The sequence below is a fragment of the Hakea prostrata genome, chromosome 7, assembly GCF_041222555.1.
Source record: "Hakea prostrata isolate BN-2017 chromosome 7, UWA_Hpros_2, whole genome shotgun sequence".
Lineage (NCBI taxonomy): Eukaryota > Viridiplantae > Streptophyta > Magnoliopsida > Proteales > Proteaceae > Hakea > Hakea prostrata.
The window spans coordinates 20,767,540-20,794,879 of NC_142606.1; the positions used below are offsets into that span (position 1 = coordinate 20,767,540).

At 38.7% G+C, this 27,340-nt stretch overlaps 2 protein-coding genes and 1 non-coding gene across 4 annotated transcripts; 2 read left to right on the forward strand and 1 right to left on the reverse strand.

The window, feature by feature from the left end:
• The first annotated feature begins 831 nt into the window (after nt 1-831).
• Nucleotides 832-15,327, forward strand: EMB269 (GTP1/OBG family protein). Its single transcript, XM_089161183.1, has 7 exons — nt 832-1,899; nt 2,437-2,710; nt 3,311-3,602; nt 4,511-4,670; nt 14,275-14,383; nt 14,631-14,769; nt 14,964-15,327. Exons 1-6 carry the CDS (start codon nt 872-874, stop codon nt 14,724-14,726), a joined length of 1,959 nt encoding a protein of 652 aa, XP_089017309.1. The 5' UTR covers nt 832-871; the 3' UTR covers nt 14,727-14,769; nt 14,964-15,327.
• Nucleotides 15,328-17,288: 1,961 nt separating this feature from the next.
• On the forward strand, nt 17,289-17,362 carry TRNAN-GUU (transfer RNA asparagine (anticodon GUU)). The gene has a single exon. It is a non-coding gene; the product is annotated as a tRNA-Asn (tRNA).
• A 1,255-nt stretch (nt 17,363-18,617) lies between these two features.
• LOC149010456 (BTB/POZ domain-containing protein At1g03010-like) lies at nt 18,618-22,556 on the reverse strand. Of its 2 annotated transcripts, XM_089164228.1 has the most exons (5): nt 22,302-22,556; nt 20,815-20,886; nt 20,675-20,741; nt 19,384-20,580; nt 18,619-19,307 (listed from the first exon to the last, which is right to left on the reverse strand). In XM_089164228.1, exons 1-5 carry the CDS (start codon nt 22,391-22,393, stop codon nt 18,768-18,770), a joined length of 1,968 nt encoding a protein of 655 aa, XP_089020354.1. In that variant the 5' UTR covers nt 22,394-22,556; the 3' UTR covers nt 18,619-18,767. The 2 variants fall into 2 exon arrangements, with proteins under 2 accessions (XP_089020355.1, XP_089020354.1); XM_089164229.1 differs by lacking the exon at nt 20,815-20,886 and having other exon boundaries at nt 18,618-19,307.
• Nucleotides 22,557-27,340: the final 4,784 nt, after the last annotated feature.

A 27,340-nucleotide genomic window follows, 5' to 3' on the forward strand; every position in this document is an offset into this window, starting at 1 on the left:
GTCATCTCCACCCTCCATCTCATCACATGAGCATCCAAAGACTGTGAAGCATGCTATCTTTTGAGGTATGAATCAAATATATAATCATTCACCAAGCTTGAACGGGGTAAGCTCTAGATACTCCAGCAACCTTTCCTTAGATTTCTAAACCCTTAAAGAGCATGATCTTCATCATCTCTTGGGGCTTTTCACTCCTCAATGGAGTCTTTGATTTATTTGCCTAGACTAACTCGATCGTTGGACGTGGCTTTCTGTCCTCAGAGGCGGCCCACTTTCACTTTGTTTTGGTCTCAGGAGCAAGGGCTGGATCAAGAACGAGTCATGGAGCTAAAACTATATTTTTTACACCAACAAAGGGCAAAAGCCATCCATCTAGGCCGGGATCAATGTTATTATGTTATGGATACCAAAATTGCTCAAGTCTTGCACATTTTTTTATATTCATTTTTTGGTGTTTGAGGTTCATCCGGGCTAGCTTGCACACACCTCGATTACATCCTTAGAGGGAGTTCTGTCGTTCGCAAGGGTCGAACTCATGAGTCTTGCGCATTTAATGTTCATGATGATCAAACAAGATTTTGGTCCATTGAATCAAAATCTTGACCATTGAGTTTCAATAATCGACATCGACATCTAGGTTGTAATTTCGATCCAACAGACACAAATGACTCGCTTGACGGTCCTGCGCTGAAGCAAAGTCTTCCATACCTATGAACCAAATCCCGGTTGAGGGGTTGTTTTGTCGGTTTAATTACATAATGGTCGAACCGGACCGGTTGTATCTTTTGAACTCGAGCTTCACATTGTACTCTTCTTGCCGCGCTCGTTATCTTCATCTTATCTGAAAGACTGAAACTGAAAGTGAGCGCGAATGGCCTCTCTGTCCACTTCTGTCGCTCTTCATGCTCTGTATTCAGCTCAAGCTAGAGCGAACACTCGGAACAGTGGTAAGGGTTCTCCGAGAAAGCTTTCTCGAAACCGGAATCCCAAGCTTAAACTTCGAACTGTTTCCGATGGTTTGCCACCTCTACCACCTTCACCCGTTGAGCTATCCGGAGGAGGAGAAGCTACAGCTTATACTCGCCTCCCGCCGAAGGAAGATTTCCTAGATGATTCGATCGAGCCTTCGAAGTTAATCGCTAGTGAAGTTAAGCTATCTGATTTTGGGGCAGTGAAGAATGCCGAGAACACGAGTTCGATTCACGAAATTGACTGGGCCATGGATGATTCAAGGAGCAAAGAAGAGATTCTTGATTCGGAATTGGGGTTTGATCACGGAAATTTTGACTTGCTGTACGAAAATTATGATTCGGATAACGATGAAGACAATGACAACGGCGACGAAGTATTAGGGTTTGAGTACGAGGAGCCAGAGACCTTCTTGGACGATGACGATCATTCAGAAGGGGAAGATAAAGAGAAAGGTGTACCGGCGGTAATGAGATGCTTCGATCGGGCGAAAATTTACGTAAAGGCTGGAGATGGTGGAAACGGCGTTGTTGCCTTTCGGCGTGAGAAGTATGTGCCATTTGGTGGACCGTCGGGCGGAGATGGAGGGAGAGGAGGGAATGTTTATGTGGAGGTTGATGGGTCGATGAATTCTTTGTTGCCCTTCCGTAAGAGCATCCATTTCCGGGCTGGGAGAGGGTATCATGGGCAGGGGAGAGATCAGGCTGGCTCTAAAGGAGAGGATATTGTGGTCAAGGTAGCACCGGGAACTGTGATCAGAGAGGCAGGTAAAGACGGTGAGCAGGGTAAATTTCTTTTTGAACTCTTGGATCCTGGGCAAAGGGCTCTGCTGTTACCTGGTGGGCGCGGTGGGAGAGGCAATGCCTCGTTCAAGTCAGGGACGAACAAAGTGCCCAAGATTGCAGAGAAGGGAGAAAAGGGCATGGATATGTGAGTTCTCTCTCTCTCTCTCTCTCTCGGTTGTGATTAATCTCTTCTGGGTCTTCAACAGGGATTGGGGTCCTTTTCTCCCGTAGTTGGTTTGACTTTGCTCCAATCCCCCTTATTTTAATGAGAAAAGATTGAGATATTAGCACTGTTTAATACAAATTATTCCCAACATCTCTAATATTAGTCCCATAAGTAGAAATCTTTTGGGAAAACGATGGCATTGGCTGATGGGTAGTTCAAGGGATCCTTATGAAATCTGATAAAATTTAAAAAGTAGTTTATTTTCTTCAATTAATTATTTTCTCCCGAGGCATGGCAGTTTAGGCATATTTTTGGCATCCCTTAAAAGCCCCCGCCTCCAGCAAATAAACAATTAAATAAAAGATAAGAAGTCTGAAAATCCTTGGTGTATTTATACCAATTGGGCAAGGAAGGCCCATTTAGTATTGATTTTGGCGGGAATCTTATCCGCTTAGAATAATAGTTTCCGTTTATGGAACTAGATTGAATATTTGGACTAACAGATCTATTTATCAGGTGGTTGGAATTGGAGCTAAAGCTGGTTGCTGATGTTGGAATAATAGGTGCTCCTAATGCAGGAAAGAGTACCCTCCTCAGTGTTATCAGTGCTGCTCAGCCAACAATAGCAAATTATCCTTTTACAACTCTGCTTCCTAATCTGGGAGTTGTTTCATTTGATTTTGATTCAACAATGGTGGTAGCAGATCTTCCTGGATTACTTGAAGGAGCACACCGTGGTTTTGGTTTGGGTCACGAATTTCTAAGGCACACTGAGAGATGTTCCGTCTTGGTATAGACTCTCCTACCAAACTGTGACTCATTTCATTCCAGATTATGGAAAGAAAGGTGCTTTTAAAAGAATATGTTTATGTTGCAGATTTACATCTTTTGTTTCCTTTCTTGAACTTTGGGCATATCTTTGAATGCTTATAAAAATGTTGCTTTCCCTAGACCGTGTTTGCATGTGCATGTGCAAATGGTCCATGTGAACCTATTATTTTTTGTTTGATGTAGTAATGATCATTAGCCAATAAATGATGACATTTGCTAGGTTGAAAGAAAACCATTTCTTGCAACCTACCAGGATCACAGTGAATGGAATCATAAAACTATTGGTATGGCAGAAATTAAACGTAATTGGAATTCTTAAACCACAAATTTGATTGCTGAAATTGTGAAACTACCATGTGCCAGATGGGCTTAATGGGGTATGTGGTTAAAACATGTGTAAGTTAGCTCTTGTTGGCACTTTAGCTGTCCTGTTGCCTTTTTTCTCTTCTTTCAATGCAGTCGGTGATGCTAGCCAGTTGGTTGATATTCTTGAAGGATGCTTTAGTGGTTTTACATATTAATCATGAGCTAATAAAGCTCTCCTATTCTTGAGGTTTAGGTGCATATAGTTGATGGGTGGGGCCAGCAGCCAGAGTATGAGTTTGATGCAGTGCGTCTTGAGCTGGAACTATTTAGTCCAGAGCTTGCTGAAAAGCCTTATCTAGTTGCCTTCAACAAAATGGATCTACCAGAGGCAGTTGAGAAGTGGACTTCATTCAAGGAAAGCCTGCAAGCTCGTGGTATTAAACCTTTTTGCATGAGTGCAGTGAATGGACAAGGTACCCTTGAAGTGGCCTATGCTGCATATGAGCTTCTGAAGAAAAGAAGGGAAGAAATTAAGGAAGCTGAAGGTCAGGCTTTTATCCTTACTTCTGTCTTTGAATTAATGTTAGGAACCAGATTTCGCAATCTCTGGGAACCTCAAATGTGATCTTAATCACCATCCAAGCACATGTACACACACAGCCACCATATAGCAGACAAGATTGAGGGAGAACTGTAAAGCCAATTTCATTAAATCTGCAACTCTAACACACTGCAAAACTGATACCTTCCCCACACTCAGTCCCTTAATCAATATGCGCCTACCTAGGGGTTTCCCCTCCCTTACGAGCCAAGCTTGCCCACACCATTTACTTTTTCCTCTCGCCCTCGCGGTCCCTCTCTTCAGTTTTCCCCTTGCTATAGCCCCAGCACAGTTCTAACAAAGTATTTCCTGTTATTGGAATTGATTCCCTCAACTCCCTGTATTCTACCCTTACAGTGTATCCCCTCAATATTGGTGTCCTAACAATTAATAATACAAGTTTTTCCTTTCATGGTAGGTAATATTTAAGTAGTTTGATTACTGGAACTATGAAGTAGTTCTGAATAAAATTTCTAGTCTGCAAGTAATTAAAGATAATCTAACTGCTTCATGTGCCTGAATGTATATTCCTTCTATTTGGAGGTGAAAGTAATTTGATGATCTGGCTGTCAGAGGGATATAATTTTATTCAATAATGATTTTTTTACAGAACTATCCAATGCCATTTCCTTGTTTAGACGGTTTGATGTTGTAACTTGGTAGCTCATTATTGGTTGTATTTATGTCTATCATCAAACCTCCTTTCATTCTGAATGCATTTTGTGATGCTTCATTCATGTTCCTCCTCATCACATAGATAAAGGTCAATGTTTCAAACATTACTGGACTTAAGATTATCTTCACTTTTCAGATTTCCTTTTGATTAAGCTTCGGTAACTTCATCCTTTTCAGGTCGGGCAAGTCCTGTAAACCTGAATCATGTCGCTGACATGCTACGTAAGCAACGAAGTGCTTCTATTAATGAATTTGAGATATCTCATGATAGCAGTTCCAATACATGGCATGTAGTTGGAGCTGGGATACAACGTTTTGTTCAAATGACAAACTGGCAGTATGTTATTCCCTCCTCAGTTCTTATTGATGTTGAACTTATACTATTGGTGATGTGGCATTTCCTGGCACCTGGTTTCTACTTGGATTTTATCTCCTGTCTGGCATTTAGTTTCCTCTTTTTCTGATTAGTATAACTGAAATAACACAGAAAAATATGGAATTAACAGATTTGAAAATTTTCTGAGAATTAGCAGATTTGAGAATTTTCTGCAATTATTGCTTGACAGTGCTTTTCCTTTGTTCCACTCAAATTTTGTAAGTTGAAATTCTGATGCAAGGGGTGATGACAGTTATGGTGAGGATGATGTATTGACACAGATATGGCTTCCTCATGTACTTTCTCTAAATGAGAAAGTATATGTGAACTAAGATAACTGGTTGGGGTTTCTTTCATTCTGCACTCTGATTTCTGAATAGTATGGATACCCTATGTAGAGACAATGGAATAGAGTATACTTAAGGTGGGAAAGTGATGCCTTGATGTGTCAGCATCTTATATTCCACAATTTTGTGCTTTACACATGCAAGAGCATGCTTTTGAAACTGCCGTGCATGGAATTTTCAGTCACCTCAAGACTTCTGAATATGTTCTTTAAATTTGAAGAGGTTCTGATAATAGCAGGATTCGTTTAGATCTGTTTTGAATAAGATATAAGTTTCATTCTGGTTTATTTAAAATGTTATTTTATGTACTAGTTGAAGTCATTTAGGTGTCTTATAAAATCAAAGTTGAGTCTATATAAGATGGTCTATTAGGTGACTTGGAAGCCAAAGTTTTGAGTCCATTTAAGATCTCTTGCTGATATCAATTGTGGTTTCTTATTTCAGATTTTAATTTTCTTATCAATTCGAAGTCTGGTTCTCTGATTAAAATTTCAAACCTTAATTTTTTAAAGAAAATTTGTTATTCAATCCCTTGGTTTAGTGTTGTCATTGGTAAAACCTTATAACTTGAATGCCTATACCTAGCTACTGATCTTCTTCTTTTTGGGGGTAGCCCCTACCCTTTATGGAAATAAAACAATATGGACCTGAGATTCAAAAAGGGGGCATGACCCATTTTACCTGTACTCTGGGAAACCACATGCTCACACAAAATTTAAAATAAAACCCTTGTACTAGAAAGATACATTACATTCTAAAGACTGATAATCCACAGCCCTGTCTTCCTATATGCTACCAATTCTTGAGATAACTAATGCTCAGGATGGAATAAAGAACTATGCTGACCCACACACAAGAGTTTATAGAAAATCAGCAGTTCAACTGCTTTCTCCTTGTTGCTCTTGATGCCAACCTTGTACTCTTGATCAATCAATGCATCAATGAATATCAAATAGATTTGTCACTTCTTGGCTCATAGCTTTACAATCTTTGCAATCATGATGAGTTTACATCGCCTTATTTACTTACAAAATTTTGCTAAGTCTGAGCTCTTGGGAGAGGTAGAATGTTAATACACTTTCTCACAAACATGACTAAGTATAGGCTCTTGGGAGAGGCTCCCAAAATATATGTCCTCCTTAGGAAGAACAAACACACACAAGACAAACACTTAGGCTTTATACAAGTTGGTAACTCTTACTTGTCCAATGCTGTATTTCATTTATTGGTAGAAACTTCCTTAGGTGCAAAGCATTCCACGCATGAACAAGTTCTCTATTAGTCTCCAAATCTCTGAGCTTGTAAGTTCCAGGTTGGAGTTCACGCACCACAAGATAGGGACCTTCCCATCTAGGAGATAGTTTATTTTCCTTCCCCTTGGGATAGAAACATCAGCTTGTTGGTCTCCTTGCCGAAAAGTCTTACTTCGTACTCGGGAGTTGTAGTACTTGGCCACCTTCTTCTGATAAGTCACATTTCGGTAGAAAGTTGCTTCTCGAACTTCATCAATGAACTCCAAATTTGCCTGAAGCCTTTCTTCATTCGCTACTTCGTTAAAGTGTGTTGATCTAATCAATCTCGCTAATACTTCCACAGAAATTAATGCCTCAGTGCCATAGGATAATTTGAAGGGAGTTTCCCTCGTTGGCGTTCTTGATGAAGTCCTGTAGGCCCAAAGGACATAAGGTAGCTCCTCCACCCATTGCTGGTAACTTTCCTTCAAATGCCTTTTAATTCCATCAAGTAAAGTTCTATTGATAACCTCCACTCGATCATTACATTAAGGATACGCCATTGTAGCTCTCCTGAAATCAATATGATAAGTTTGGCAAAATTCCTTAAATGCCGGATTATCAAATTGAGTTCCATTGTCTGTCAACAATATCTCGGGTAAGCCAAATCTGTAGATGATTTTATTGAGGGTGAACTTTTCCATTTGCTTTTCTGTGATGGTTGCAACAGGTTCAGCCTCCACCCACTTTGTGAAGTAGTCAATGGCCACTGTCAAGAACTTTCTTCCTCTTGATGCAGGTGGAAATGGTCTCAAGAGATTCATTCCCCACCTAGCAAAAGGTATAGGGCTCAAAATTGAGACCAATGGCACTATTGGGATCCTTTGTACTGAAGAGTGAAGTTGACAAGGTCCACAATGGCGATCATAGTCTTGAGCATCTTTCACCATAGCTGGCCAATAAATCCCTTGCCTTAGGATTTTAATGGCTAATGTTTTAGCTCCATATGCACTCTACAAATTCCTTCATGCACCTCAACCAACGTATATTGTGCTCCTGTTGGACCTACACATTTCAAGAGTGGTCCTTCCATAGATCTCTTATACAGCATGCCCTCTATTAGAGTGAACTTCGCTGCTCTTCTTTTAATGATGCGTGCATATGCTTGGTCTTCTGGAAGTTAGTCATTTCTCCAAAAGTAAGTCCTCCAAGAACATTAACTCTGGTTCGCAACTCTCCGGCCAACAACCCAAGAAGACATTTTATTCGTCTTTTAGGAGCATTTACTTCTTCTTGTGAGGATTTATGTTCAACAAGATCTGATTTGATTATTGGAGGTGCCTTCCCGTCCCCAGAGGGCCCCCCTCTCACTTTCCTTGTTTTTCTAGGAACCAAGGATCTGGTTTGATCTTGGAACAAGCCATTTGGGTTACAAGTCAGATTTTGGAGCAACACTCTCAAATTGAATTCAATGATGGCTCCCAGCAAGTCACACAGATAAATTTCATGAAACCAGTACCAGCACCCCACAAATGGTGTTTTCTTTGAGTTGTAAAGCGAATGATAGTTGTTGAACCTGAAATAACATAACACCGTGCATATTGTAAATCAACCTATAACCTCAAGTCATCTAGTAGGGCTGTAATTTTGGACGTTGAACTTATTGCAAAATGCCATAAGAATCAAGAAAGGCTGCAGTCATCCCACCATTCTGTTCCCTGATGCTCCCTCCCACCTCCACTAACACCCTGATTCTCCTTAACTGTGCCATTCACATTAAATTGACTGAATTAAATGAGCGTACTAGTAGATAGGGTGCTAGATTTCATGAAAATTTCGGTTTTCTCGAGCCTACTGAAATGAAACCTAGCCTGGAATGAAATTGAGTTAGTCAACTGAATTTTGATGAACTTTGGTATTTTGGTGAAATTTCAAGGGGTTTTAAATTGTAATTGAGATTGCAATTGAGATTTGACTAGTACTTAGTATTTGTTCTTGTGTTTTAGTGAAAGTTTCACTGATTTATTGTATATCATGTTTAGATTTGTGAAAATTCATGATCCAGTTTCGCCCACATACAGCCGAGCATGTCCGAATCAAGAAGACCAGTATGTGTTAGGTTTGAGTGAAAAACAATGTTGCCATTGTGTTTATTGGCCTTAAAATAGGCCGTTTGCCAAAAACTATGTGAAATAACCACCTAAAACCCACTGAAATCATCATCCGAGACAATGTTTTGCTGAAATTTTGATAACTCCAGTCGATACACCTTGTTGAAATGAAGTTTCAAACCTTGCAAGTAGCTTTGCATTGGTTGGTTTTCAATCTAAATTGGTGCAGCTCAAGGAAGAAGTTCTGTTCACAAGGACTTGGTGTGGGTCTTATGAAGGCAGCTCACTTGGGAGATTTGGGACTGCAAAATACCTCTTACGAGTTATTAGTTTATTTTCAGAGGGTGGACCTTGGTGCAACGGTCAGTTTGTTCCATTATTTCCGACTGGTCACGAGTTTTGAGTATTTGGAAACGGCCTCTCTGCAAAGTGGGGGTAAGGTTGTGTTGTCATGACCCTATCTGGACCCCTCATCGGTGGAAGCCTTGTATATTGGGTACACCCCTTGGTTACTAGTTTCTATTTTTGCATGCTACTATGTGAAACAATTTAAGTTTAGGATTTTAATTTTGTCACTTTCTAATTTGCATGTAATAAATGGATCCTGTCAAAGGATATGTCATGATTTTCATTCTAGAGTTACCTTGGAACCAAGTATCAAGTAGGGTTTTAATTTTGTAATCAGTGCATTGAGTATTATAAGTTTTTAACGAAAGGGCAAGGGGTGTTGGGCTTGGTTGCCTTTTTTATTTTTTATTTTTCCTGGACTAGGTGAATTTTTGGCTCAATGGTCTAGGTGTTGGTGAAGAGGTGGAGTCTTTAAGTGGAGTAGTCTTCAAAAACGTGGAGCCTTTATAAGGTTTGATCTTCCAAGAGAGTGGAATCTTCGACCAAATTGGGTCTTCCAAGAAGGTGGAGGTGGGTTGGATGTTGAAGACAGTTGGCAAAGTAGATTGTCATTGGATAGGCTATTGAAGAGATAAAATGCAATGGTGTATTCTACAGGTAACAATCACAGAGAGAGAGAGAGAGAGAGTAAAAGTAACAGGGGAAGAAAGTGTAACAACAAGAAGGTGAGTAAATGACCCAAGTAACAAATGGGAAGAGAAAAAGGGTGTCCAAGGGGCTTGGGTTTGGGTCTCAAACTGCGAGGATTGTGTTGCTTCAGTTTCTTCTCTTGTTCTTATTGGAAGGTTTTTTCAGTGCATAGATGTTGGTGGTTTTTCCGAACCACATACATCTGTTGTCTCTATTGTTTGTGTTGCTTTTGTATTTTTCATCTGTTTTGTTGTTCCTGCAAATTCTATCTTTTGTGGTGCAAGTGCAACCATTGGTAGTAGAAAGTAGCTTCCAAACCAACAAAGGGCTCCTAGCCCATAGATTTGAATGTTTGAAAGCTGGCTTTATGTGAGTGTGTGCACTGTGTTGAATCACTCATCAGCCCTTGTTAGACTCAGAGGGAGGCTGGTGAAGGCAAATTCACACCATAGGTGGTGAAGCATATGTCCCTTTCTTTCTTTCTTCCTTCTTTACTGCTGTCTTTCTTTCAATCATTCTGTCCAGCAGAATTCCTGTCATTACTCTTTGTGGTAGTGGGCTCCTATCAGGTGATAGCAATACTTCATCCAGTGATTGCTTACCTCCTACAACTGTTCTTCAAGTTATTAATTTCTGTTATTTTCACGTCTGCTGTATGTTATCCTGTCAGTAATATAGTTTGATTTCAAGTCATTGATTTCTGGTAATCTAATCATCTTGGGCTAAAATTAAGCTATGTTATTTCCCTCTCCATCTACATCCTTGAGCAAAGAATGGTGTTCATAGCATTATTAGGTCATAGTTAATTCCAGTTTTAGTAATATTTTCTATTTTGTGTTCTTTCAATTTTCTGCTCTTGTATGTTTCCAACTTATCCAACTGTTAATTCCCGTTGAAATTTTTAACATGCAATCACCTCCTTGGGACTCCTGTGATATTTCAATTTCAGCTTCATCAGGCTTATAGTTCACAACTTCTATTTACTTCAAATTTCTGCCATGTTTCTCAGATTCGGGTTCACTGCGATTCTGGTTTCTTATGTTTGCTAGTTTTTGTTAGTGTTGGTCTAACTTAGCTCAATATTAATCCTCAAATATATTTATTAATGATGACAGTTCACCATCTGGTCATGTAACCTCTGCCTCGGCACATATGCCAATGAGAATGTGGACAGGGGCATCAACGTTGATGAGATTCTTGAATTTATAGGGTGGGCAATTTCATGTGCTCTCATGTCCATGGTTTGAGAAATCAGCCTCAAAGACCTACTTGGTGGTCCAAAATACCTAGTTGGACCGACATCCCAGTGAGCATGGTTGGAGAACTCGCTCTCGCCACCAATCTTGCTAGGAAACAAAAAAACTGAGATCTCTACCGAGATGGTGAGGTCTCAATCAAGATATGGGAATTTTTGATGGGCCAACTCGAGGGCCCATCTCTAGGGGTTTTAAGGTCCAAGTTAGGCTTAAACTTGGTAGTTAGCCTAATTTAGGCCTTCTGAACACATTGTTAGCCTTAGATTTGTGAGAAAACAACCCTAAGTATGAGTTCTAAGTCGACCCTAAGTTTGACACTGAAATGCTACAGGATTAGGGACAACAATGTTATACAACATGAAATATAGAACATTTAAGACATATAAATGAAAAACAAGTGTATCAAATACATCAAATAACTTGAATATCCTCATAATTCCATCCATATGAGTATCACAATCTCGACTCTCGAGAATAGAATAATAAAATTATATAACCATTAGAAGTTCTATATAAGTCATAACTCATAAGTTTATAAGACAAGCATGGAATGAGATAAAAATTCAATGAAGCCCCAACTCCACCACCAACTCCAGCATCAGCCCCAGCACCAGCTCCAACAGCACCATGACCATGACAATGTTGTATACCAGCGGCTACGCGTCAACCCTCCAACTCCATGAGATGGTCTACAATATATCCTTTGGTGTTGTAGATGTGCTAAGAGTAGTTTCAAGTGAAAATCCGGTTGAAATCTGACAAAAATTGAGAGTTTGGCAAGATCTGGTGAGAGAGTGAGAGAGTGGCGAGAGAGCTCAGAATGACCTCTCTTGCTTGAGATTAGGTGTTAAAAAGGGGGTGGTTGGACCAAATCTCGGTGCAACTGAGATAGTGTGGAGAACTTGAGATCTCAAGCGAGTTGTGGGAACTTTGAGATCTCTTGCAAGATCTCATCTCGCCTTCTCAGAAAAACAAGATCTAGAGGATCTCATCGAGATCTCAGACCATGCTAGTGAGATTTAGCTGAGTTGGTACACTTTTTTTGGATTGGGAACTCAGCTGGCCATCTTGGTGTGTATTTGACCTACTTTGGATTTGAAACTTGGTATACAGCCTATTTTGGGCCATTCCAAACATAATGTATGAATCAGAGATAGTGTGAGAAACTAAATCCAAATGACTTCATAGGATGGGTTGATAATGCTATGACATAATAAAAGTCTAACATATCCTAGTCTACTCATAGTTTAGTAGAAAAGCAATCAAATCATACATTTGATGTAAAACAACTTCAATAGCCATTAGAAATGAAGAAAAAGGAGCTGTCAACCTTGAATTAGACCTCATCAATACATTTACGGTCTCTTTGGTTCTCACAAAGTTAAAGTGTTACTTGCATCGCTTAACTCACTTACGCATCAAATTTTACTTGCTCACACATTAAATAAAGCTAAACTGTTATATTGTTAATACATCATTCCAGTACTCAAACCTAACCTACATTTGTTGTAGATGTTGCACAAACCAAGGATGGTTAATAATCTCCAGCTGCTCTGGCTTATTTTCTGTAAAATCTGATCTCTTAAATGATTTTGCAGCATTCTAGGAGTCTAGAACACCGAGAAGATTGAGTTGGTCAAGTGCTTTGAGATCTTGATTCTTGACCAACTCGATCAAGATATTGTGTTTTTATGTGCAAGTCTGGGTATCTTGTTTCAACTGAGATTTGTCAGTGTTTTGACTTGCATTTGTCTCATCTCAGTCCACCAAAATGCCTAAACATTTCCTAGATCTCACTGTGCTGTACATGTGAATGATGTAGTGGCCATACAGCTAGGCATTGCTCTTTTTTCGAATTCTTTATTTTGTGACTTATTTCAGCCTCATGCTCATATTGGGCCCATCACTTGAAGTTTTCTTTCTTTCTTTTTTTAATTTTTGTTTAGATTTTGTTGTTCTATTTTATGGTGGGAGTGAGGAGCTTCTGCATCTGAAATAGATATGAAGCAATATTGTCTGTTTTATATATTTGGAAAAGTTTTCTGTGGGCACTCATGATTAAATATCTAATGGATAATAACTGTGATAACCATACTTCTGAAAGATTCCCATTTTGTGAAGTGGTAATAAATTGGAAAGGAATGATAATTTAATTCATAAAATATTTTAGGTGTTCAACTAATTATTTTGCCCTCAGGTAGATAGATGCATTAACAAATATTGCTGTCCTAATGTGTGAATGGAAAACAATGATCAGTCGATAGTATGTTCAATGTAGGCTATTTCTACAACTGTTGTTTAGCAACTGATGAAAGTCTTGGCTGGTCAAGTCAGTTAACTTGAGTCATTCCTTGTTGAAACTATGTTGGGATAAACTTTGTATTTCCCAAGATCTAGGATGGTCTATGGATAATGGATATCTCGTCCATTATGTTTATGCAATGCTATTCTTGTCTCTTTTTCAAATTATTTTAGATACATTTACTTCCTGGGATATTAAATTGAAGGGATAATTACTATTGCCCCTCTGTACTATAGCTTAATTACTACTTTATCCCCTATACCTTTTGAAATTACTAATTCAACCTCCAACTTTGCTTGTCATTACTGTTGCCCCCTTACTGTTAAACTCCGTTAGTTAAATGATGACATGGCATATTTTATTTATTTAAAAATCCCAAATTAACCCTACGGTTTTATATTATTTATTTACACTTTATATTAAATTATATTACTATCCTAAATAATTAGGAAAAACTTAAATCTAATTAAACAATCTTCTTTTCTAGTCAAAACAATGAGAGAAAAGAAAATGAAACTAATTTTCAATTTTATATATGTACTTTTCAATTTGGTAATAAAAAAAATAGTAATTCCAAATTTTTTTTTATGTTATTTCTAATTTTTGTTATTTACTTTCCAATTTAATGTTATCAATTTTTAAAAAGTTTCTACTTCCAATGGATTTTTATTTATTTATTGTCTAATTTGATGTTAACAATTTTAGAAAGTTCCTACTACCAATAGGGTGCCTTTTTTTCTTTTTTTTTGTTTTAATCCAAAATGATAAAAATACACGTGTAAAATTATTTCATATGATTTTTTTTATGAATGAGGATAATATTATCTTTGGCCTTCTTAATTATAAAGGGGCAAAATTGACATAAACATTTAACAGTAATGGTAGCTTAATACTATTAGAATTGAGGGGGGCAATGGTAATTTCATAAAGAACAGGGTTCTTTTAGTAATTAAGCTATAATACAAGGGGGCAACAGTAATTATCCCTAAATTGAAAATTCTAATATTTCAAACTTTATATGTAAATACTCTTGCTACTATTTACTCTCCCTATGACCTATGTTTTATTTTTTGAATATAAAAGTACATTGTTAGGAGTTACGTTCTATACACCAATAGAATGGGGAACTTGATTACTGCTAGCCTGGTCTTGTTGACTGGCCCTCTTAGGCTTTACTGGATAAATAAATCCATTGATTGTTACTTTCAGTCGCTTCTTTTAAAATTTTTTTTCATGGATGACATGCTCTGGGCGCTTATGGTTTAAATCTTGGAAACAGATATTCAGAATCTCTAAGAAGGTTCCAACACGTTTTGGAGGCTTGTGGTGTGAACAAATCTCTCATCAAACTTGGTGTTAAGGAAGGAGATAGGGTGATAGTTGGTGAGGTATGAGCATGTGCTTTAAGGCTTTGCGCTTTCCCGTGGTTGCATCTGTTTAGCAATAAATGCAAAATCTCAATTGCTCTGTTAATCGGGCTCCTTCCTTCTCTGTGTCTCCCCACTCCCCGGAAAAATAGGGGGAAAAATCTTGGTTGTCTAACACTAAGCTCTCCATGTCTTTATTCCTGTTCCTACTACTGCTTTGGTTAGGGATTTGATTGTGATGTGTTTGGGTTGTACTGTTGCTTGTTAGATTGAGTTGGTATGGCATGATTCCAATGGCAATTTTGGCTCATCAAATGCAAGCAAGAGTTCAGCGGGATCAGTGAAGTGGCCTGAATGGAAGTAGTCTACCTACTTAATCCAGACAGTAATTAATTACTGTTAAGAAGGTATGTGAATAAACCTCTTTTTGTAGTTTAAATTTTAAGCTCCAGAATAAAATAAGTGATCAAATGATGAAAGATAGTCCATCTGCACCATCTGCATCTCGATCTCTCTTTCTGACTTTTTTTTGGGGGGCAAATCTGTTATGGAACCATACAACTAAATATGCCACTAATTATATTTCTTTCATTTTTAACAGTGAATCAAATTGGATCTCCCTGGTCTATACTTTCAATTTGAAAGGTATCATTGATTCAGCTTCAATGTCTACAATAACAGAAGCTTTAATGTGAAATTGTGCATGATACAGCAGGCAAGATTGTCTAAAGTGCAGCTATGTGCCAGATTGGAATGGAGAGGAATCTTAGAAGCTGGGCAAAAAAAATCAAGAACCTTCAAATTCTTTTGGGATCGTCTCCTTTGATTCCGAGGCAAGAAGTAACTCTGCTGAAATAATCATGTCCAAGTTCTTTGGATCATTCAATTCAGTTGATTCCTTAGGTAGAGCCCCCCTTGGTGATAGGCTTTCAGATATTGTATTATTCTTCCTTCTCTTCTATTTCCCCCACTTTTTTTTTTTTTGGGGGTGGGTGGGGGGTCTTTTTTTTGGGAGGCGGTGGGGGGGAGCTCTTGTTGTATTCCATTAATTATAATTTATTTTTCTATAATAAAAGAGAAAATAATATAATAGCTAAAAATATGGAGTGGCAATCTAGCTGATGGTGCTTGCAGTTACAGCAGGAGATTGATGATCAGTCGAAGACCTCCCAGTTTTGCAATGAGACAAAGGTAAAAGTCTTCATCTGTTAGGATTTTCTGAGTTAATTTTCTGTATTGTAAATGTTAAACTGAACCCTTCCCTTCCTCACTCCCATCCATTCCCCCTTTCCTTTTCCTTCCCCCTCCCTTCTCAATCTAAAAATTTCTCTATTGATGCAGGCACAGTTGGATCAAGAATTTTGGGGCAGCACTTTCAAGCTCAAATGTAATGGACAATGTTAATACATTTTACAAGGGGTCATCAACAAGCATCATACCATAATTTAGTGCGCTGTATTTTGAACGTTTGTTGTATGCCTTTTGGAGTCAGGATCCGCTATCCTAGGCTGAAAGATAGCTTACTTCTAGGAGTAGGGCCCACTTATTATTCCCACCTTCTGAGGAACTTAGACTCAAGTACTTCTGGTATATTTCTACCCCAAAAAAAGGAAATTTTTTGTAGTATATTAGGGATTGGATTTGCTTCATAATGGGCATAATTTTGAATAGGGTGTTTTAACTAAAAAACTAGGGTTTGGAGATTCTGATGGATTACTAAGATCACTAGTGGTGAGGAGATTTGGATTGCAAAGATATCTGCAACTTGAGCTTTTTGGCAAAATTGTGTGATGACACCTTGGAGGATTCTAATTATTGTAGCATCATTCCTTTAAATGAGTACTGTGCCTTCTATTATTTTTTTTTTTGGTAACCCTGTGCCTTCTATTTTTTTCTTACGCTACCACTCATACTCTTCCAAAGCATGCAATTGGAGGCAGGCAGATATCTGCGTACCAGGAGTCAAATTAAAATTTAAACGTGGTATGCCAGAAGTATTTGAGCTGGGCTTCACCTTAGAACGAGGGCTTGGACAGGACCCCAACTGGGCGTCTGGGCCGCCTGGATCACAAGACATTCTCTTCATTGAGCGTATCGGTAGATGATCCCCGACCAAGGTTTAAAGTATCCCACGATACCATGCGATATTAGCTGATACGTATCCATATTTGACCCAACCGATACGATACATCTCGATACGTCTCTCCATTGAATTACACTAAAATACATTAGCTAGAGCGATACAATACTCGATACAGGAAGATACGTCTCTTAAAATCACATGACCGATATGATACTTGATACTGATACTTTAAACCTTGTCCCCGACCCCATCAATCGACTTTGGATTTGTAGGAGGGGAAAATCTGGGTTGATGATCACTAGAGAGTTGGTTTAGTTGGTGATCACAAGACATTCTCTTCATTGAGCGTACCGGTCGATGTTCGATTCTCTTGGGTGTTATATGTAATGGTCTTACTCTTGATGTATATAAATCATCAGTTTCGCAAAAAACAAAAAAAATTGGAGCTTTCTTATCATGTCTTGAGCGGGACATGCAAGATGCAGACTTTCAGCTTTAACAGGACAGCAAGTTCGAATCATGCCTTACTCATGTTAGTCTCGTCTCTCTGTGTTGGATGTTGTTGAGATTGGGACTTATATGGCCAAATCAATGGACAAGCTAACTATGAATTGTCTATCTAACTCAGGTAATGGACGAACACTCTTTGACTCTTCCGCACATTCCTGTCACTATCTCTTAGGTGAAGCCTTTACTCTGAGGGTAATGTTGTTATCTAATTTGACTTAAGCATGAGTGGCAGTCTACCAATCTTGTCCTGACTGTTTTCCTTTTGAACAAGGGTGAGCTTGGTCCAGTTTAGAGAAGAATTTATAGAAAGTTATTTCCATCTTCATCACGTCTGCTGGAGTAGCTCAGTTGGTTAGAGCGTGTGGCTGTTAACCACAAGGTCGAAGGTTCAACCCCTTCCTCTAGCGATTTAATCAACTTTTAAGTTTTTAAAACTAGCGATTTAATCAACTTTTAAGTTTTTAAAATGACCGACCTTGGTTCAAGCCCTTCCTCTGGCGATTTCGTCTTCGCAAGAATCTCGGTGTGAAGAGTCATTCTATTTAAGTGGGCATTTTTCTGGGTTTTTTCGGTTAATTGCGAGTCACAATCGTCAACCACTAACCCATATCATGGAATGATTTCCTCTAGCGATTTCAGCTTAAATTTTTTAGCGATTTAGTCACTTTGTTTTGGTTGGTTAGTTCCCCATTACCAGTTAGAAGAATTTGTGAGAGATGATTTCGGATCCTTCAAGGACGTATTAGAGTTAAGGAGACCGCCAGAATTTCAACTTAGCGATATTTGGTATTTGGGCAGAACGAGAATGATTTTGGATCTGACCCTTTCAACAAAGGAACTTCACTAAGCCGTTACAAGCTGTTGCTCAAGTTCAGTATAGTTCGAACGACAAATACAGAGCATAATCATGGGCTTCGTCGTCTGTACCGTCTATACCCTGAAGAAATTTCTATTTTTTTTCTTGCAGCCTTCGCAGTTAATAGATACTTTCAAAACCCATGCCTAAAATTGAAAGGAAAACCCACGTAATGTTTCAGAAACAACAAGAGACGGTAGTTAATTTTCAAATTAAACGAAAAACCCAAGTAAGGATCTATCTGCAAGGAGGGTATGATTACATCATAATATTCTTTTGTCATCTACATCGTATCTTGATATGCTCAATGACTCCAGAGAAACAGAGCCTTCCGTAAAGCCATTGAGAAAACTGTAACTAGGGCTTGGCATGTTCTTGATATTTGGTAAATTTACTGTTTCAAAATTTATGCAGAGAAATCATAGCAAACATGGGTGATTTTCAGCAGGGGAGGTGGGGAAGGCGGGGGCAGGGGGTAGCCTCGCAGAGAGGGCTGGTGGGATTTCTGCGCAAGGTACGGAAAGAAGATGGGTGCCTTCACCCACCTGACCAAGTAGGGATATTTTAATCACTTTGACCAATAAAACTAACATTCAAACCTATGACATCTAACAATGGATAACTTGGAATTACGCAAAAAACGAAATGTTGGTACCCTGGAATTTTGCTCACTACTGTGAACAGCCAAGAATTATAGGCCCTCTGGACGCTCTGAAAAAACTCTTTAGTTGATTTGATACCTACAGTATTCATTCATAGATTGCTTGTAGTTTTTCTTTTTCTTTTTCTTGGGGGTAAGAATTCATTCATAGATGAGATGTTCAAAAAACTTTTAAAACCCAAAAAAGTGGTATGTGACAAAGAAATATTCTCAAAACTATTAACAGAGAACAGAGTCAAATAACCATTTATGTGAATTCTTATACACACAGATATGATTATACACACAGATATGATTATGAAAGAGAGAGAGGCCTTTGCCTTTGAAATAGATATGGAGCTTCAGAATTAGCTTTAGCACTGAAGGGCTTGACTTCTTTTATCCGGAATAAGGCATTCAGCCTGCTTAGCTTCCTGGTTAAAGATTTGAGAATCTTATTAGCAGGATTTGATCGAACAAGCTCCTGTTTCATGGAGACATGATCTTTCTCCAAATCAGTCATCCTCATTCTCATTCTTGCAACTTCAAGCTTCAGTTCTCTATTCTCTCTTCTCACTGAAGCATAGTTGTCTCTAGGAGAGATAGCTCCACTGCCTGCACCACTACCTGATCTTTGAGGAAACTGGTTATTGATTGAACCAAAGAAGAAATGATTGTGACCCCCATTCATTGCATTCTTAAGCCTGATCTGCTCAAAATAAAGTACTTGGACTGCCATTTGTACAGGTAATCTTTCATTTTGAGCTGCATGACTGCAAGCTTCTTGAGATAATTTCTGGCAGTCAATGGTTTTACAGAGTTTATACCGATCGGAGTCCTTCATATTTGGGTGAACCTGTGAGTGAGAACAGTATTAGGTGTTTAGAACATTTTGAAAAATTTTATTTGAAAAGAATGGGAAAGAGACTTACTTTGAGGAAGATATCAACAGCTCTGTATAACCCATCAGTCGCACCGCGGGCATGGTCTGGAAGTAGTTCTGCTAAAGCAATAAACTTTGATGGCATCAAGTTTGAGTCCAATGCAATTTCTGCTAGGTAATTGTCCAGTAGCTTTGATACCTTAAGAATTGAGCTCTGTTTAGGAGATCCAGGGATTTCAAAGTCATAGCCCATTTCAGTTTCATCCCTTAAAGGTTTCTCCTCATTGTCATCGTCATCTAAATTTAGGAAGATGGAAAAAATTCGGAAGATCGAATCTGTATCATACAAAGGATTGTGATTGCTACCATGGGAATTTGCTGGAATGAGGATGTCTTCAAGAATAGCTTGGTCAAGTTGATGGCCAATTCTTCTCTCTAAATCGGCTTTGCAAGCGGCAGTGGCTGACCCCATTATTGCAGTTTTTAACAAACCTGAAAGAAATGCAAGTGGTACTGAACTCTTTCTTGACTGAGTTGGTAATAAACTCACCATTGCTTCAACAATCAGTCTCTGCTTTTTCTGCAATTCTGTGTCCAAGAAGCTTCCTTTCATCAATTGAGAATCTCTGATGACAAGACCTTGAAGAGAGTTATGTGCATAGTTAACTAAGATCTTGCTGATCAAGTCCTGTTTCAGGCCTTTCGATTTAACTGCTGACAGAACCCGCTGGAAGAAATCTAGGCTAAGCACTGTAAGTTCCTTTCCCCACCAATCTGATGGAGTTTCTGGTTCTTTATTTGCCAAAGGTTTGAGAAGGAAGTTTGGCTCAAGTTTAGATAAGCCAGAAGTGAGCTGCTCTTTACAAGCATTAGATGCAATTCCATTTGTGATCCTATTAACTAGGCTGATATCCTCTGCAAGAGGTAAGAGGGTTTCACAACAATGAAGAACAGATATGGAGTTTGAGATATTTGGAAGCACCATCTCCTTTATATATATTTCAGTTCTGATTTCTAAATTCTTTTCTGCCATTTCCTCTGTCATTTCTAAGTAATGAGCCACACACCTTAGCGTTGCAACATTTGTTAATGTGATCTCAACAGTAACTCCATAACAGAACTTTGCAGCCAACTCAAATGCTTCTGGTCCACCTGGAATTGATGGCAAACTTATCCATGAAACTTTTGAGTCCTTTGCCTCAGCCAACAGCTTTCGGATCTTGCCGCTACGGGTAACCAGAGGGAACTGCAAAAGAGAAATGACTTATTTATACAGCTTTAGTACCTAAACTATAAGCACAATCTCTTTGATCTCTAAAGACTCATTAATCTCTCTTCACCTTGTGAAGTGCAAAGCTTGTTGCTCCGACTTCAACCGTGAGATCACTGGAAACATCAGATATTGGCCTGTAAGAGGAAATACCATTAGGGCACTGAAAGACAACAAGAAATACTTCTGTCTGGATGAACTATTACCCACATTTTTCTTTTCAGTACCAATTGCTCAAACAACCCTTCATTAGTTTGATCAAACTCTGCATTGTCAGTTCGCCTGGGCAGTTACTGATGCAATTTGGTAATCAGCAGAACCCATTATCATGAAAAATTATATAATACATTCATCTGGAACCTATGAATCCACATGGGTGCACATTGACTGATGATATTTGCTTAGGAAGTAGCTTGTGATTGATACAATTCACATGGACTTGTTGGTATAGGACAGAAAAGCCATCTGGGTTCTTTGTTTGTATTAGAAGGTTTTATCTTCTACTTGTGTTTTTATATAGGCCTCACTTGGCATAATATTGAAGCTTGGTACGACTTAGTGCTACAGACACAAATTATTGATAACCCAAAGACAAATTTCTGTCCATTTTAAGACGATTGAGAGTTGAGACCAGACAAATGGATCTCAGTCTTATGTCAGTGTTGTTAAAACATGAACAGTCAGAACACTGATGACTTGTATAAGGTGTCCCTATCATGACAAAGAAAAAGTTGCTTTTCATGTTTCAAGTTCAGAAGAGTTAACCTAAACTAGCTGATTAGTCATAAACTCAAAAATGATTTCAGTACTTCTATTCATGGAGGGCTATAAGAATGTAGAACCATAAGTGATCAGTAAGAGGAAAATTTCAGACCTTGTAACAAATTCGAAGCTGAAATTTTTGTTTTGGGTTTAGCCGACCCCATTTAGTTGGGACAAGGTTTGTTGTTGTTGTTGTTGTTGTTGAAGGGATGTCGGTTTCAGTCTGTTTCAATTTTGGGTTCTTATTGGGTTACCCTACTATCTTTTCAGTTTTGGCAACTATTTATAGTGCCAGTTCAATAGATAGAGAATTTTCAGTTTTCCCATATACACTGTTAATACTATCAAGCTCTAGCATCTAGAGCATTAGATTCATCTTGATCAACCCAAAAATGTTTGTGTTATCTGTCTGAGTCATCTTGTCATTTCTCGCTGAATTTTGTTCCTGATTTAGAAAATTTGGTTGTCAGCTTATAAAATTATAGATTGCAACTTTACAATATTTTCTGAACAATACCAGAATCACCATGAAACCGTTCTTATTTAGAAACTTCAATCTCAGATGTTAAGTTAATTTTACTACAGTTCAGATCTAAGTGGGAAACTACATTAATATCATCCAAATTTGGTAGCAAATGCTATCCTGCCTACCCCTACCCAATAAAAGAAAAATATGCTATTACAGTACATATAATATTTCATCAAGAGAGCAGGACAGAGCTGTCAAATCTATCTTCTTTTACACCCCAAAAGCTCATTCTTTCTGAAAATGCTTAAAACTCAGATTCTGAGACCTCAACTTTACTGAGATTGTTGATTGACATACTGGCTTGGAGCCATGAAAAACTAACCCAGAGGAGCATATATCAGAAGAACCTAAAACAAGAAACTTGGATTGGAAGAAGAATACAGAACAGGAAGATGAGGAACCATACCATTCAGTAGTATGTCTTGTACTTGAGCTGGGTTTGAATAATCTCTTGCTAGATATACTGGGCTTCAATTCACCAACTGTAACCACACCCATCTTGTTGAAATGCACTCTAATTCGGCTCAAAAGCCTTGCAAGAATGGCTTCATGAACGACCACATTATGGAAGTATCTCTCTCTCTGTTTCTCTTTCTCTCAGGGACAGTTTCATGAACCCAACTAGGATTAGGGGAGAAGATGGGTATGTTTTGGTGTTTTAAATGATTTACTTTTGCTAATCTAACGGAGGAATATGGAGCTCCTCATGACCTTTTGGTGAAAGTAAACTAGATTTGCTTTTCACTTAGACTCTGTGTTTCTTTTTTCGGCTGTTTATGCTGGAATCCTGAAGGCCTGCATTGCTTTTGGGAGTAGTAATAATGAGCCAGTGAAAGCTGCCCAGGTAAAGATTAGCTTAAAACAACTCTACATTTTGTAAAGTTCATTAAAGTAGATACCAAAAGATTATATGGATTACAAGACATGATTAGAAGCAACCAAAAATTCAAAAAAGTGCAGTGCTATAAATTTTAGTTAGCCTTTCCCACTTGGAAGTCAAGAGGAATAGGAAAACCCTGTTCAGACTAAATGATCTATTGACAAAGGGTTGCAACGGTGGGGTGGTTATAAGTGATCTGATCTCCTTCTAAGTCAACTTAATTGGAGGAAATGGGGCCTGGCTTGGGTCGGATCAGACCAGCCTTTCTAAAACCAAGGATGCTCCCCCATTTACCAGTCTGCTTTGAGTTTGATTTACCTCTTCCTTGCCCTGTCATTGCCTTTCCTGGTCAGAACTTGTGGTCTCAAAAGCTGGCCTACATTGCTAGGCCTGAGTGACACCGGTCGGCTTAAGTCTAAAATTGGATTGATTGTGAATAAATTGTTAATGAAGTAGTGCAAAAACCACCAAGAAAAAAGACGAGACTTACGTGGTTCACCTTTTCTTCGGGTAATAGAATTACGTGGTTCATCCGAAGCTGAAGGATACGTTCACTGCCGGGCAGAGATGGTACTATGAAGAAGAATGCAATACGATCCATATCGCTTCTAACCATCTCCAACCAGTTGAAAGACTGTAGATATAGAGACAGGACCCCAAAAAAAAAATTGCTCCAAAACAACAACCAAGACCTTCAAACAGTTTAGGACTTGTATCCAGCCATTTCAAAATTTTTGAAATTCAGAATATTACCAATGTCTACTTAACAGTAACCAACATAAAAAAAAGCAGCAATTAGGATATGTTGAGGAGGGTCTCAGAACATTTTACATAGTGAAAATTTGTCATCACCACAATATAAATGTTAAGATGTTGAGCTAGACCAATTAACACGCCTATGTCAAAAGTTTTTGCCCTTTATACTGAAGGGGAGCATATGGGCAGAACAAAACTAACAGGAGTAGGGTGGGTTGGGTTGGGTTGGAGGTGGGGTGTTCAAAAGAAGCTTTGAATCATTAGGGCAGGTGAGGAAAGCTGGTGCTTATAATTATGGTCTACAGTAAACATGAAAAAAAGAAGAAAAGAAATCTGGAGACAATGATAACAGGATTTGATATGTTTTGCAGCCACAGATGTTGGATGATGATCCAACCTGTTGGGTGGGGAGCACAAATGTAGATATGTTCATGCGTTTGTCCTCTACAATTTACAGAATATGGGTATTTGTGCAGTGGCAAACCCTTTATTTTAAACTGAGAGGCTAAGTAACTTGGATCTGTTTAAAAGTTCTGGTGTCTGTTTGTCAGGAATCTGTATTTAAGGCAGCTATGTTAATGCCCAAATGAACATGATGGGCCAATTAATAGTTAATCAATAGGCACTGGGCTGACAAGAGTGTTGAGAATTATGATCCCTATTAGACTAACAATCCATTTTTAAATTCCTGAGCTCTCTATAAAAGGTTGCATTTGAAGTTAAAGACATCCAAATAAGACTACATAGGAAAATTACCTCCTAAAGTTCACTTGTATAGAAACTTTCACTGCCCCTTTGCTTGGAAAAACTCTCTTTAGTGAAAATAAACAGCCAGAGATATATGTCTTTTGTTCCAAAGTTAAATTTGTGCACTGTTATGTTTGATTTAAGTGTTCTTCATTATAACAATTGCAGAAAGCAAAAGAAATAAAAGAATGATGGAAACTTGTTAATCCATTCTTAATGAAGGAGAGTTGAAAGTGGGAAAGAACTAAAGAAGTACTTTTTCCTAGTGTGAGCGTTTCTGTCTGCCTATTTGGATGGATCCACGTGTGGTTCAATAGGGCTGTGTCATCTGTGAGTGTGACCAGAATGATGTTCTCCACTGGCTGGCTATATATTATATTATATTATATTATATGTGTGAGGATGCAAAGGAGGTAGGCCCATGCCTCATTTCCAGCCTATTTTATATCCAAGCCCATTGAAACAAACAAGTAAATGGGCCAAGTCTCTGAACTCTGTTTAGGCCCAAATAGGCCCATGTGCTTTCCAACTTGTGAAGAGGGTTACCCTTTTCCTTTTTGAGGAAGGTTTGAGTTTATTTGGTAAAGACCAGTCACCTCATAAGTAAGAGATTTAGAGTTCTCTACTTTTGGCTGGGTTTTCATGTTTAGGATGCTAGATTCTATGAATACCCCTTTTTAAAATTGTCTCGCTTAAACTCATTCTATCTCCAACTTTTACTTCAAAAAATAGTGTTATTGTGTTAAAAGTTTTTATCAAAGCAGAAATTTTCATAAATTTCAATTTAGGTTGCAAAAACCATCATAAAAAAGCAAAGCAATTTTATCAAACAATTGTTGGCCGATTTTCTCAAAGGAAGAAACATCAGAAAGTGTGACCTATGAGTTATCAAATTGGCCTATAATTTGTTGCCACTTGACAAATCATGCAATGATGCATGCATCAAGTTTCACTCAACTGTGGATGTGTTTTTGGCATATGGTGACAACCTCCTATGTAGAGTCGTAGACACAGTCCAATGAAGTCTTAGTTTAAAAATTCCATTCCTCCACACCTTCCCCAAAGGAGTTTGGATCACCTCCCCGTCACGGAGGAACATGGTTCTTCTCTGGTGCTTCCCCACGACCCATACATAAATATTGAAAAAAAAAAAAAATCATGAGGTAAAAATTCCCCCTACGATTGTGGATTATCTTTTCTCCCTCGACGGCATTACAACCACAAATTATGTGGGCCCATAATTAAAAATAATAAAATATTAAAAAAAATCCCATCGCCCTAACCTTGTGGGGCCCCCCTATAATTAGTGGTCAACGCTGTCGGGAGAGCACCAATGTCGGGGGAGACGATCTAGACTCCCCCCTACTATGTGGTTCAAAAGCATGAGGGTGCACATTGTTCTTTTGTTATGGGGAGGTGATCTGAACTCTTCCCCAAGCTCCCAACCTTCCAACCTTCTCTACCAGTATGTCTTCCAACCTTCTTTACCAGTACGTGGCATGGTAGCTGGAGTGCATGAGAAATTGGGGTTAGCACTTAGCAGGTAGGATATGTGCAACCATTTGAACGGGAAATTGCTTGGGTATTGCGTAATTAATGTGCAACATTTGTAGCAAACGTGGATTTCGATAATCCATTTATGAATAAGTGTATTTTTAGACTTTAGAGAAATAAACGGTTGAAATCAAAATCTTGATCTCGACCGTCCCAACACAATTAATACACAACACTGAAGTGGAACTCGTATGACCTGGGGTTTCTTTTTTTGGGTCTAAAATATGACCTTGTGTTGGTGAATGGACCTCGATAGATGGGTACGTTAAGTCTTACGATTTTCTCTGGGCCGTCCAGAATCAATCGATTCGTATCTTTGATCCCAGTACTACTATTTGATTCGGTTCTACTGTTTCTAAACGACGCTCTCAACAACCATCCGTACATCCAAACCTACTCGATCTATATTTCCGTGATTCGCGTCTCCCGTCTTACACGTAGCCACCACACGCAGGCTCTGATTCCTTCCTTACCCAATCATTTGTCTTCGCGCCATCACGTTATGAAGATCTTGGTTTCAGGACATGTTGGGTTCAGCAAGAGATCGACACGTTCCAAAATGCTAGTCCACTTGATCACTGTTCAAACAGTATCCAGATTTACTTATTGATCATCATCCTCGTCAATCTGACAGATCTGATCATAGTACTTGTTGCACTGTAGCTTTTCCCTTCTCAAGGGCTGGTGTTAGGTAGTCAAGCCTTCATGTCCCAACCCTTTGTGTACGATGCTCGTTGTCTAATTCTTATTGGCTGGATTTCTCAGAATTCCCATTCTCATTTCTGTTGGTCGTTTTCATCAAGACATCATTGATTGATCCGTGTCTCAGAGAAGGGGTGTTCATGAACCGATTTGGTTTGGTCCGGTTTACTATGATTGAACCGATTTAATTAACTCCATTTTGAGTAGAAATCAGACCAATTTCAACTAAAGCTGCAATTATGATCCATTCAGGCATTCAATACTGCGTCCGGATCAGCGACCCCGACGTTTGTGCTCCCTGACTCTTCCTGATCACAAAGATCAGTGGGGCCCACGGTGAAAAAATACTTTTTGAAAAAAATTTTTTTTTCCACTAGTGGGACCCACTGGTTTTTGTGATCAGGAAGCCATGGGGAACACTCTCCTATAGATAACCTCCCACATCATGATATAAGAGGTTTTGAGTTCAAATCCTCTACCCTGTGCTCCTTCTCGAACCTCTTCACTACATATTAAGAATGAGACTTATGTAAAACCCACAAGGAGTCCTACCTCTAATTCATTTTTTGTCAGCTAAAAGAGATGGGTTTCATTCTACAGCACAGCTCAAGAATCCCTACTCTGAAGATCCACCCAAGTAGATTTCTCTATGCATGATTCCAATGGCTCTTCAATGGTGCAAGAGCCAAAAATCTTGACAACATGTCATGCTTATTATATCTCGATTTTTAATTGGTTATCAAATCATGCATGGTGTGTTCCCCATTTGAAAGAATATTCTAGAACCATCCCTCCTCTCCTCTAGA